Here is a 14,217-nt window from a genome sequence, read left to right on the forward strand (position 1 = left end):
CTGTAGACTCATTGTTCATTGGGTCTGTAGAAGTGAACCAGACAACCAGTGCTGCAAAAGCATGGTACACAGACAATGACATTGAGAGCACTTCAGTGAAATTCAAGTTGGATACAGGAGCTGAAGCAAACATCCTGCCCTGTGACATTTTCCATACCCTTCAAGGACCTGTGCAGCTGCAACCTACCTCTCCCATTCCCTTAGCAGTGAGGAACAGGCTAAAAAGTACACTGTCCAGCTACTACAGGCATACTTCATAGCCCCGGTCACTCAGCCCACTCAGTCCTTGGGTCAACAGCCTCGTTGTCACTGAGAAAAAGAATTCTTCATCAACAGTTCCCAACAACCAAAGATGTGCTGTGTAAACTTGCTGGAAAGAAAGTTTTCTCTAGCTTGGATGAAACGGATGGCTATTGACAGATCAAGCTTGACACCGAGTCTTAATTCCTGTGCACTTTCAACACTCTAGGAATTGGTTTAAATGCCTAAATATTGATGACAACAACTTCCCTGCATTTCCGGTTACTCCCAGAGAATCTTCTACTCCAAAAAGAGAAAGAAAGAAATCTCCATGGATAGTGACAATATCATCACCACACTTTCCCAGCTCATTAATGATCAGGTGGACACGTGCCCAACTTCTTTTCACTCCTATCAGGAGTGAAAAGAAGTTGGGCACAAGATTAGAGGAACTGGAGAAGAAAATTGATTTAAGTTGTGTTGAAGTTGTGATACTTAAAGAAAACGTGTTCTGAATTGAACAGAATGTCCAAAAGTATAATGCTCTGGTTTATAGGCGCGAAAAGAGGGTTTACAATCTGCAAGCATACTCTAGGTGCTGGAACCTCAAATTATATGAGGTTCACGAAGTGAAGACAGAGGATGTCTGCAAGGTGGTCATAAAGATCTGCCAAGCTGTGTTTCGGGTGGTATAGTTGCAGCACATCACTTGGGTCTCAAGAGGAAGGAGCAAAAGGATGCCAGAGAGATCATTATTAAGTTTGTCTCCGAGATGCTGTTTGGAAAGTGGCCAAAAAGTCATCATTCCTGCAAGACAACAAGCTTCAGTTTACTGAAGACCTGTGCAAGACTGACCTTGCAAGGAGACTCTTGTTGTGGCCTGCAACTGATAACGTGCACAAGATTGGTAAGAAAGCATACTTTGTGGGTGGCCGAGTTTTCACTGAAGGGAGGGAGGCGTTTCCCCCCTCCTTGGCAAAGACTGACTAAGGTAAACTGATGATGTGACAGTCTGAAGCCATCGATAATTAATACGAGGGACTCTATCTCAATAACAATGCTTTATGCTAGTTTATTTTTTACTTTTTACCATTGAGAGTCCCGTTGCCTTGTTGGGTCTTACTGTGTTTCTGTGACATACTACTTTTCTCACAGTTTGATTTGCACGTTGACTAAGTGTAATTTTGTTTTAGTAGCTGTTTAGTAATTTTGTTCACGGTTTGTTGCTATCTATTGTTTCTTTAAAAGCCAGTATTACATGCAAGGCTTTATTCTTGTTCAATAAAAGATGAAAAATGAAGAAAAAGGAGCAGATGAGTTGACAACTTTTCTCCCATTATGGAAAAAAACAGATAGAAACTAAATCTCTGGTTACACAGAGATTTGTCTCTTGAGGGTAAAACTTTGCTTCCTAAGGCTGAGGGACTCTCTCATCTGGCTTATTGTGCTACTTCTCTTTATGTTGATGCTCAGACTTCCAAAACTATTGACCTTAATTTATCATGGAAAAATAAGAAAGATTACACTAAAAGGTCTGTAGTTATGAACTCTTTTGAAAAGGGCAGTTTTTAATCTCAGCTTTTCTACTCTTAATTGTACATTTGAAATTAATTGGATTAAATGACACTTAAGGAATCCCACCTCTTTGTGGAATTTAATCCCAAATTATATTTTCTCTAAGTTGGGTGGTCTACATTTTCTGCTTTTGGGCAACAACAACCCTGACAAAATTCCTGCCAAGCTATCTTCTTTTCATAAACAATGCCTTCTAATGTGGTCTTTAATTTACAAGCACAATTTTTTTTCCCACATAGTTATATGGCACAACAGAGATATGCTGTAAAAAAATTAATCAAATTATTATGGTAATTGGGTAAAGATTATATATTACTTGGTTAGTCAGTTATTTAATGATAGAAGTGCCCCCTTTAAGTATGGAATTATTTAAGTATGGAATACATTATGGAATCCCAGTCACAGCAAGGGAATATGCTATCATTTTTCGAGCCATTCCCTCTTGGATTATTATCCTTATGAAGGAACATAGAACCATTTACATCTCACACATCTCAGTGTTTTTTTAACATTTGCTGGTAAATTATCCCTTACCTTAACATCACATTACAGAAGATCCATGCTCTCTTCCAACTTGAGGTTGTCTCTTGTACTAATACCATCTTTTATTGGAGCAGACATGAGACAACATCAACTGGATTAGAGTATGGGCTCTGCCTGAATGTTTTTTATTTATGTTAAAATTAAAGAAATGTTTTACAAAATGATATATCGGTGCTACCCTACAATTTTTTTCCATAGGTTTATTTCTGATGAGTTTGATGTAAATTGTTCCTTCTGTGATCTCCAAACTGAGGATTTGTTTCATTTGTTCTGGTATTGTGAGTATACTAAGAATCTCTGGTGAAACATTTTGGACATTTTTTGTGGTATGATTCCTGACATCTCTTTGAAATATGAATATGTAATTCTCGGTTTTACACATTATAAGAAAGAAGAGTCAGATGTTTTTTACTTAATTAATCTTATTTTGTTTTTAGCTAAATTTTTTATACATATGTGTAAATTTAGTAAGAGTAAGGCCTTTATTTAACCTTTTTCTTTTAGACTTAAAACTTTACACCCATTTAATTTCTGACTCTTCTAACAAGAATGCTGTGGAAAACAGTGAATCTTTTCAAAAGGCACAATCCTTTCTTGCTCCCTGGGATATAACGTACTGCTATTCTGTATTTTCTTGTGTTGTATTATAATACTACTACTACTACTACTACTACTAATAATAATAATAATAAAATGGGCTCTAACAACACAGACCAGAATTATGCACAGATTGAAAAGGAACAGTTGGCAATTGTCATTTCTTCAATTGTCAAATTCCACCAGTATGTGGATGGCACAGGGTGAATGTCCAGTCAGACCACAAGCCACTGGAGGCTTTTCTCAAGAAGCCTCTAGGCAAGGCACCCACATGACTCCAGCATATGCTCTTACAGTTACAGAGATATGACCTCAATGTCCAATATACGCCTGGCAAAGATTTGCTGATTGCTGACACACTGTCATGGGCAGTTGGTGAGGGCCAACATGCACCCACAGATGAGCTCAGTGACGAAAGAGTCTTATATGCGCTTGAGGCAACAGAAGCCATCAGTGATGAAATGCTGAAACAGCTCAAGGATGCTACTGTGAATGACAGCACACTGCAAACACTCACAAAAACATAAAAATGACTGGCCGAAACATAGAATTCAGCTTGACCACTCATTCCAGCAGTACTGGCCCATCAGACACACAATAGCTATAAAGAACGGGTTACTACTGGTGTCAGACAGAATCATCATTCCAGAGACAATGAGATAGTGATGCTGCAGAAGCTACATTTCCCGCACAATGGATTGTAGCGCATGAAAGCACATGCCAGAATGTTTCTGTATTGGCTGGAAATGACCGAGCGCACAGAACAAATGGTTGAAACATGCCTACAACAATCAATATGTGATCGAAGCGTAGACTTTCAGCTTTATTTTAAGAGGTTCCACAAAAATATAGCATTTACCATTTAGGAATTACAGCCATTTTAAGGAAAGTACTTCCATTTTCAGGGGATCAAAGGTATTTGGACAACTGACTGACAAGAAGTTAATTGACAAGTTGCGGTCCATTCCCTTGTTACTTCAAGACAAATGAAGCAGATAAAAGGTCTGGAGTTGATATCAGGTATTGAGTTGGCATTTGACAGCTGTTCGACTGGAGCTACCAATATGAAGTCCAAGGAGATGTCAATGCAAGTGAAGGAGGCCATCATTAGGCTGAAAAAACAACATAAATCTATAAATGACACAGCAAAAACCTTAGGTGTGGCCAAATCAACAGTTGGGTACATTCTTAAAAAGAAAGAAAGCACTGGTGAGCTCAACAACATTGAAAGGCCTGGAAGACCACGGAAGACAGCTAAAGTGGATGATCGCAGAATCCTTTCCTTGGTGAAGAAAAAAACCCTTCCCAACATCAACAGAAGTCAAGAATACTCTGGAGAAGGTAGGCGTATCATTGTCAAAATCTACAATCAAGAGACGCCTTCATGAATGTAAATACAGAGGGTTTACAACAAGGTGCAAACCACTGGTAACATTCAAAAACAGGAAAGCCAGATTAGACTTTGCCCGAAAATATCCAAAAAAGCCTCCCATGTTCTGGAATAAGATTCTTTGGACTGATGAAAGCAAGATTAACTTGTACTAGAATGATGGGAAGCGAAAAGTATGATGAAAGAAAAGAACAGCTCATGATCCAAAGTATGCCAAATCATGTGTCAAATATGGTGGAGGCAGCGTTATGGCATGGGCATGTATGGCTGCCAATGGAACGGGCTCACTGCTGTTTATTGATGATGTGACTGCTGACAGAAGTAGCAAAATGAATTCTGAGGCATATAGGGCTATACTCTCTGCTCACATTCAGCCAAATGCTACAAAACTGATAGGACGCCGCTTCACAGTGCAGGTGGATAATGACCCTAAACATACTGCGAAAGCAACTCAAGACTTTTTGAAGGCAAAGAAACGGAATATTCTTCAATGGCCAAGTCAGTCGCCTGATCTCAACTCAAAAGAGCATGCTTTTCACTTACTGAAGACAAGACTGAAGGCAGAAAGACCCACAAACAAGCAGCAACTGAAGGTGGCTGCAGTGAAGGCCTGGCAAGCATCTCCATGGGCTCCAGACTTCAGGCAGTCATTGTCTGCAAAGGATTTTCATCCAAGTATTAAAATTATGGTTACATTTACAATTATGTCACTTTGTCCAAATACCTTTGAGCCCCTGAAAATGGAGGTACTTTGTTGAAAATGGCTGTAATTCCTAAATGGTAAATGCCATATTTTTGTGGCATATTTTTTATTTTAAGAACCTCTTAAAATAAAGCTGAAAGTCTAAACTTCGATCACATCTTATTGTTTTATTTCACATCCATTGTGGTGTATAAAGGCAAAATCACAAAAACTCTGTCATTGTCCAAATACTTCTGGACCTGACTACATGTGTGTGTGTATATATATATATATTTTATATATATTTTATATATATATATATATATATATATATATATATATATATATATATATATATAATATGCAAAAATGCATATCACAATGGACTTTTGGCCACATCATGCAGTACTGTATGATGCCACTCAAGGTCCAATAAATTGCCAGGTAAAACACAACTGATATCTGATTTCTTCTTTTGTTTAGTAAAGATTGTTTTTCATTGTCTCTGTATTATTTAAATATTTTTAAATGAAATTCCAATATGGTAATTATATGGTGCAAAATGTAAAAATTATATTCTGGGCACAATTCAATAATATTAAATATTGTTAATGGCTCTCATTAGAGTTTTTACTTCCTGTAATCATTACAGTTAATTTACCAAATTAATCATATCTCAAGCAGTAGACTTATAAAATATGCTGTGCATAGTCAAAGCATATTAAAACAATTTTAATCATACATTAAATTTAACAGATTTAATTCTTTAATGTTTTATTTTTTAAATGGGTACAAAATTCTAGAAAAAACTAATAATCTCAATTAATATTAGTTCGCCTGGTGAATCGTTTGTGTTGAGGGTTTCTCTTTCTTAACGCCATCACAGCAAATTCAGATAATTTGTTATCCCTCTTATTTTAAAGTTTTAAACTAATATGCACGTGTCCACATAACTAGCATGTCATGATAACCATAGTAGCATGATTAGTCCTGCCACCAATTTTTTACCATTGTAGGCAAGATTTTGTCCATACCAACTATAGCAACTCTGAGAACTTTATGTCTTTAGAAAAATAATAAAATTGAAGAAACCTAGACCTTTTTGAGAAATAGTGCACTGGTGCAACACCATTACAACAAATCCCTGATGAACACCATAGGTCATGACATAGAACAAGTATGAATTCTTAGAAATTATGGATTTATTCTTTCAAAGTTTTACCAGTCAATAAGAACAGAGAGGCAAATATCCAGCAAAAGGACAAAAAATAAATTGTGGCACACTATACAACCCATACCATTTCAATTCAATTCAATTAATCAATTTATCAATATGAAAAATAAGATAAAACAAAATGGTGCTTTATAGACATCAGAATGTTTTATATTTTAAGATTTTAGGTTATCATTTTTAATTATATGTATATCTATGCTTGTCAGTCCATGTTATACAAAATAATGTCTGATCACCTCAAAAAGAATACATTTTCTACATTGTGCAGTTCATCATCACCACTAAGAAACCTAAAGGTAACATTCTAAGGATTTCCTAGGGACTTCTTTTGGCTGTAGGTCTGTCCACAATACACATCAAGTGATAGATTCAGTCCATGTTCATAGGCATGGGTCACAAAATATTCTTGGCAAAAATTTATGTTTATAAACATTTATCATGATTGATATGATTGATTGCTCCTTAACCTGGAAAAACTTAATGGGTAGTACATTTCCAGTCTGTACATTAAATTGCAATTTTATTAATATTTACATGGAACAGGAAGATTGATTAATTCAGCTATTAGACATCGAAAAAAAAAAAACTATTAAATACAAATAGAAATAAACCAAAATGAACCCAAAATATCAGAAATATACTTTTATCCATTTCTGAAACAAATTAATGGACATTAATGAACAAAAAACAAAAACATCTTGCAAAATGAGGTTTTAGCACAATATGGACTCAATAATCTCAATATGGACTGAATAATTCATCCCCCTGCATGAAATTGACCCCTTTACTAAATGTTCCACCATCTCAATGCATTGAGAATGGCAGTGAGAATCACCTGGATATGCTCTTGTGCATGTGCACGCACAAGCCGAGACCTTTCAAAAATGTCACAAAGTGATATATTATGCAGCCTTCCTTCCTTTTCTTGCCTCGTATACTTCTTGGACCACAAATGCATCATATAGAGCTTTCTGCATAGAGGCTTTTTATCATGTCAAGTCAGCTTTTGATTATTAGCTACCACACCCAGAAATTATTCATTATAATTTGAACTGCATAGTTTTCCCCCCCTCTGCTTGGTAAGTGGCATTTACCTCTCACTGTCCCATTTTTTTCCTGTTTTTCCTGCCGTCTAGCCAGCTAGCAGGCCTGTGGCTACTTGCTGGTCGCGTGGATTTCTCTCACCATATAATGTGCTGTTTATTACTGAGACTGCTAAGTTAGTCAGCTACGCATCCCTTGCTGTCTAGCCTACTGTGGTTAAGTTCCACTAGCGTGGTTGAGTAATTTTCCCTCTGTTTATAGCTAAGTCTGCTAAGTTAGGTGGTCCCACATCTCCCACCATCTAACGAGCCTGTGGCTGGATGTCGTAAGCATCGTATGTTTTCCCTCAACATACCTTGTGGTGTTATTGCTGAGTTTGCTGTTAACCCTTGCTGTCTAACTATGTGCTGCTTGCATGGTTGAGTGGTTTTGCTAAGTTAGCTAGATTTCCACTAATATGCAGTCCTGGGCTGGAGTCAGTTTTCCCTTCCCACAGTGGGTGTGTGTGTGTTTTTAAACCTAAAGAGCAATGCTGCAAGACTCACACTCTTGCAACTGGCATCTGAATCCTTTGGAATATAAAGGCTAGGTGTCACAACCTTGCCACCAGAAGGTCTTTCTGAAGGACACAATGTCTAAGTCACACATCCCATACACTAACTGTGCAGCAATTCCAACATGGCACTAGTCACGTTTACATGGACACTTTTTGTTTCAATCAGAATGAAATCAATCAGATTGATTAATCCGATCGCAGTGTTTACAAGAACGCTGAATAAAGTAATCGGGTTGATATGCGCGTTTACATGACAGAATCTTCTGACATGCGCACAGTGCACGAATACACGTTTCCAGTCGTTCCAACACGCAGATACTAGCAGCCACTCTCTTGCCATTGCTTCTTTTTTTCGTTTTAAAAAGCGGACTTAACATTTGCCTATTTCAGCTGCTAATTAGAAGACGACGAGCGCATGATGTTTTGTGCGGTACTGCGTGTATTTATCAAGCAATTAAAATGCCCCTTCCCGAGCCCAGAACAAGGCGTCTGTGGATGAGGGTCCGAAGCAAGGACCGGTGGGACAACGTCGTCTTGCACCACTTCACAGACGAGGAGTGGAAGGAGAATTTTAGGATGACACGACAGTCATTTATGACACTATGCTCAATGGTGGAGGGGAACATGGCACCTGGTGAGGCTACGGTCAGACCCCCAATACCGCTGACAGCCGTGCGTCATATGTCATTACGTGATTTGTATGTCATTGCACACGCGCAGAACTATCTGGTTTCATTTTCAACCCGATGAAGTGTTTATATGTCCTCTCCATCGGATTAGAAAAGGTTTAAACCACCCCTTACGATCCGAATGAAATTTTAATCGGTTTTGGGCAATTCATTCCGATTGACGTGTTTACATGTGACTTTTTAGATCTGATTGTGCTTCTAGTCCAATTACGATCAGATTATTAGTGTCCATGTAAACGTAGCTACTGACAGATTTGGACCCTAATTCTGAGTCAAAGCTGATTGAAGCCCTGTAGCCAAAAAGCTTGCTAGTCACCAAATGCCAAGCATCGACTGATAATCATAAGAAGCTCAGAAAACAGTCTGAGCTGTGTTGTATATTAACAAATTGGCCCAGCTGAAATGGTTGATTCTGTTGCTGTGATCATACAACTCAGAGACTCATGTGCTTCATGCAAAGCCCTACTCATAGTCCAATTACTTAGTCATCCCCTTTGTTACTTCTCAGAGTAGAGCATAGATGTTGTGTGATTTAGCAGTTGAACCACCATGTTCAACTCCAGCCTCATCCTTATCAACATCCAAAAATGACTCTGGGCCAGTCCCTGATAGCTTGAACATGCTGCTGACAGCCCATAAATCTGTTGTAGTAGCGGTTTGGTTGCAGCCCAAGTTAGATTGAATGATGCTAGGGGATTTAGACCCTAACTCACCCTTTATCCAAACTCAGTGGTGATTTGATTGTCCCACCAGATGCGCATCCATACTACATCCAGATGTGCACTGCCCAAGTGCTGAATACAGATGCACTGATGACATCTTGTGAGAACATACAATCTCATATAGAGCATGACCAACATTAGCAAATTTTTAGCAATTACTATTAGCAATGGAGCGATCACTCCAAACTACAGATCCCTCTGTGAGCTGATTGATGCTTGTTCCTGGTGGTGGTACACCTAGGAAAAGATATAGGCCAAGGAGGTAACTATCCACCAACCTGGTTTAAGCACCTGGTTTTATCTCAGGTGAGGCTAGCACAATTCACTCTCCTGGATGTATGCAAAACAACATTATCTGCCTTGTGTACCAGGGTTCTTGGTAATGCCACCAAAGGTGAGTGCAGGTTTCAGGATCACAAAACCAGCGCAGTCAAACGGACACAGGTGCCCAGTCTGCCTTGCAGACTGGCAAACCTTAGGCAGAGAGAAGTGAGATATGAAGTTCATGGGACAAAGACAGGGGACATTGTTTCACATGTTATTAACATGTAAGCTTTACCACAACTGTTGTAAGCTGGACTTCACATATTAATTAATTCATCTTCAGTAACTGCCTTAACCTGTACTGGGTTGCTGTTACATATTTTTTTTATATTTTGTGAAACAGAATCAACTAAGTTCATTAGAAAATATTGTGGGCTGGTACAAACAAAAATAACTGCAGGAGCAGGCAGAATTGGTCAAAATCATATTTGGAGGGAGGCAGGGGTGTGATTAAAACCAGACCATTTCAAGCCTCTACCTGTGAGTTTGGGCCCTATATATGACCATAGAAAATATGCCCTAATAACTGATGTATGCCCTAGTAACCGTATGCCCTAATAACTGAGAGATAGATAATGATAGATATTACTGCCTTGCTGGACTGTGAGATGGTGATAATATTTAGATCGTACTATTTAGACTGTACTATTCATACTGGCCATTCTATTCAACAGTCCAACTGTTTTCTGTGATGGAGGAAAGGCATGTGGGGAACCCTTCTCATGGCCTACAGATGTGCTGGACACTCAGCCCCTACTGTGACAGGCCACTGTCCCCTCTTGGGCATTTAGAGGCATTGACACTTGAGGAAGTCTGTGCTGCTTCTACCTAGGCAACACCATGCACTTTGTCTGGATTTTATAAGTTTAACATTGCTCAGTGGTGAGTGCTGCAGTCATCTCTGAGCACCAGTCTGGTTAGTCCTGCTTCTTATGATACTGTTGGCATACATTATTATAGTAAGGTGGAGTCATTAAAATTCCTATGCAAAATTCCTAAAATTCCTCTGTCTCAGTTCTACAGTTCCACCATCCTGAGCATTTTATGTTCAACAGCCATGTGCTTGACCTCAGCCTGCTCCTGTTAAAGGCCAGATTTCAGTCAATTTTGTGCACAGTAGAAAATACGATCAGCAGCGACTGTCAGTTCACGCGCTGAAGACACTGTGGATAAGAAGGAAGCTGAGAAATAACCATGGACCTCACACACCCATGGAATTATCTGTTTCAGAAATTCCCCTCAAGTAAATTGTACCGCTGCATCAAAACCAGCAATGCACAACACCTAATTTTTTTTTCCCAAAAGCAGTCACTCTTCTCAACAAGCCATCGATAACAATAAGCAGAACTGACCCTCCCTTCACCAGATGGCATGATTGTGGACTTGTGTACTGTATTAATTGTAGTGTACATGGACTGTAGGTCTGTATGTGTGTACGTTAACACACTTGCCTGCTTGCGCATTATATATTCTTGTGCAAATCTGCCATGTAAACTTCCTGTGTACTTGTACATTTGGCAAATAAAGTAATTCTGTTTATCCAGATGATTTTCACTGCCAATGGTGACCTATAGTTAAAACAGGTCAAACTGTATGCTAGGTAAGCATGTAACTGTGGTTCTATGGACCCCTGATAACCACCAAGCAATGAGCCAAGAGAAATTGTCAAGGAGGCCCGTGGGAAAGACGTATGGGTGTATGACAGCAGTATTTATTGCAAATATTGCATCATAATCATTTCCTGAGTTTGGTGAAAGGTCTCGGTGTGTGCACATACACAAGGAAGTATCCAGGTGCTTTTCACTGCCTCTGACAGTTATCCACCGTCATACAACCACAGTTACATGCGTCACTAACATTTAATAATCATTATCTAATGTTGAGGAAAAACTAAACAACCATCAGAAGTATATAAATGATTTGTGATTTAATACATGACAATGCTACCAAGACACCATAACTGAACATCAGGTAAAGTGCTTCAGATAACATGAATTAGCATTTTTGATACTGGTTAAATTTACAGTGTTGTTTAACATGACTTTGACACAAACTACAATATTTTGCAAAGGAACTCTTTTATTAACTACAACTTCAAACTGATACAAATGGATAGTCAGCCTCATTTACAGCAAATAAATACCCTGCTCAGAAAACACAGTCTCAAAATTGCAAATTCATAAGACAAGTTCTTCTTATGACTTCATTTGTAATAAATCGATAAAACTGCCCTTGCTGGTTAAAATTCTCATAAATGTTGTGCGAGGTTAGATTGAAGGTTTAGCTAAAGATTTTCATGTTACCTTACAGTAAACATGTACTTTATGTACACATGTCTTTGCACAAAGACCTCAACCTGCTTTGAGATTATAAAATACAAAAAAAATCACAACTGACCCATTTCATTTCTTCTAACTGGTGAGAAATTGGCTTTAGAGAAACTTCAGTTCATACAACCATTTGATGCACAAAACTAGTGTAGCTCACTATGGATCAAAGATCAGATTTATTTTTATATGTGTGTCATTCTTTCTTCTGGATTACACTTAATTTAATACTTTTACCCAGAAATGTTAAAAGTGCTGACAGTAAATTAAAATTACTGACAGTTACCATATTGCTAAATGATCCCCTATTGTACTTTTTTGTTATTTTGCACAAGGTATTCCCTTAACGTTGCCTCAAGATTCTGCAAAATTCGATAATAATAATTGGCCAATAAAACAGGTGGGGTCTTTAGTGCTGCTAATGAATGAATGGATCTATCAGTGTTTGAAGATTGAAATGCCTGCATTATTCTCCACTGTTACAGTGCAGTGAGAGCAGATGAGACCATCCAGTCCAACCACTGGTTATTTGAGCTACTTTAAATCTGTGAACATTTCCACTATTTTTTCAACAATGCTAACCTTCCAAAATTTTGCCAGAATGGTGATTGAGCTTGTCTAAGTTGATGAATCTTAAATAGGTTGGATTGTGCCAAGTCATCGGTGGATGCAAACTGTCCTTTGGCTATAGGCTCCTGGGGGCAAGGTGATGAATGGGGCACACACCTATTTGGACTCAGAGCTGACCAGCAAAGATGAAGAGGGAAGAAGGGGAGTGCAAAAAAGACAAAGTGGACAATTATTACTTACACAACCAAAACCACCAATGCCATTGTCCAACTAACACTATTCATGCTTCTCCTAGCTTACAATACATGTACAGATACATGGCAACACTACTGATAAATCTGAAGAGGAAAAACCTCCATAATTATTAAGTGTCGATGCAAGCTAAATATACATCTTCATATTCCAATATATGCTGCATCTGGAACTAATACTAACTGGTACATTTGATATTTGTGGCTACTTTTTTAAGAAGTTGCCATGGCATCTTGAAATAAGACAATCTTTCTGTTTTAGGATGGTTAAGGACCTTGTATTCAGTTATCTGTGCATCTTAAATTCCACGGATCTATCTTAAATTTCATGTAAGTCCAAGAATATATTCATGACCGCATCACAATAGCTTTAGTGTTACTGCCATTTTGCCACATCAGCAATAGCTTTGTTGTTGGTACCCAGTTTGCTCCATAAATTTAAGAGTTGTTTTCAAAGCAGTTGCCATGGCATCTTGGACAAAAGTTAACTCTACAGAAAACTCTTATAAATATACCTTTATCATTTTCATACCATGTCCATATAATATGGCCCTCTTTCTCAAGATGATATCTATAAATGAATCTGCAAATTCAAGAAAATACTTCACCGTATGTCAGTGAAGTACAATGGATTTCAAAAACAATGTGTAAATATGACAGGAAAATTGTATTAATCAACAACAAAAATGTTATTTTATTTTTAAATAAGGAGATATTAAATATATGGAAATTAAGGTTAAAACTTGATATAATGCTATTCAAAAAAATAATATCTATAAATTTTGCCTGTCTTTTCATTGATGTTTAATTGAAATATTTCACACCATTACCTACAAGTATGAAGTAGCATGCTGGCAGGACCAGCATCTTGTATATTCATTAGTGAATTGAAAATGACAATGAAAACTACAGCACATAATGTCTTGTAATAACAGTAAATTCACTGACAATGCTACAGTTATATTCTTTTAATGCAACATCGTTAGTGACACCAACAATATGAGACACTTAGTATTCTTAACTTTTTGCAAATTAGCATGCAAAGGCCTACACAACTGCAAGTTCCCTCACAAAACAGCAATGAAAAGACAGAATGCAATAAAGAGTAGAAAAAAATTTAATTCACCTGGTAACGCTTTGGTGCCTCACCTTTCTGTTTGGTCACCTTACGCACTGTCATGGCAGCTTGCCGTTTCTGATATTCAGAAATTTCAAAGCCTAAAATAATATAACATTAATACAAAATTATACAATGTTATTTCTCTTTAATTAAAATCTCTACAGAAAACATATTCAATGCTTGTTCAATATTAACACTTACACAGCAAAGATGGGACTTTTTCCAACTGAAGATGTCAGTTTTATTTATAATGGATATAATTTAGCACCAAAATTCTAATAATTTACTGTGTTCTATACACTAGAAAAGCTTTCCTGAATACAGAAGTATTAGTTGGGAATCTATTTTCTGGA

General features: G+C 37.7%; 1 protein-coding gene across 11 annotated transcripts in view; it reads right to left on the minus strand.

The window, feature by feature from the left end:
* Positions 1 to 6,211: 6,211 nt before the first annotated feature.
* The window catches only part of LOC113542749 (spermatogenesis-associated protein 13), a 71,852-nt gene continuing 63,846 nt past the window's right edge, over positions 6,212 to 14,217 (minus strand). For 3 of the 11 annotated variants that reach the window (XM_026940469.3, XM_026940463.3, XM_026940461.3), the window contains 3 exons: positions 13,871 to 13,962; positions 13,277 to 13,346; positions 6,212 to 12,665 (listed from right to left, as the gene is read on the minus strand). In XM_026940469.3, the coding sequence (XP_026796270.1) occupies positions 12,484 to 12,665; positions 13,277 to 13,346; positions 13,871 to 13,962 (344 nt within the window). In that variant the 3' untranslated portion in view covers positions 6,212 to 12,483. Of the gene's footprint in view, positions 12,666 to 13,259; positions 13,347 to 13,870; positions 13,963 to 14,217 lie in introns of those variants that run through there. The other 8 variants (XM_026940466.3, XM_026940464.3, XM_026940462.3 and 5 more) reach the window with 7 other exon arrangements.

This window comes from Pangasianodon hypophthalmus, chromosome 7, assembly GCF_027358585.1.
Source record: "Pangasianodon hypophthalmus isolate fPanHyp1 chromosome 7, fPanHyp1.pri, whole genome shotgun sequence".
NCBI classification, from domain to species: domain Eukaryota; kingdom Metazoa; phylum Chordata; class Actinopteri; order Siluriformes; family Pangasiidae; genus Pangasianodon; species Pangasianodon hypophthalmus.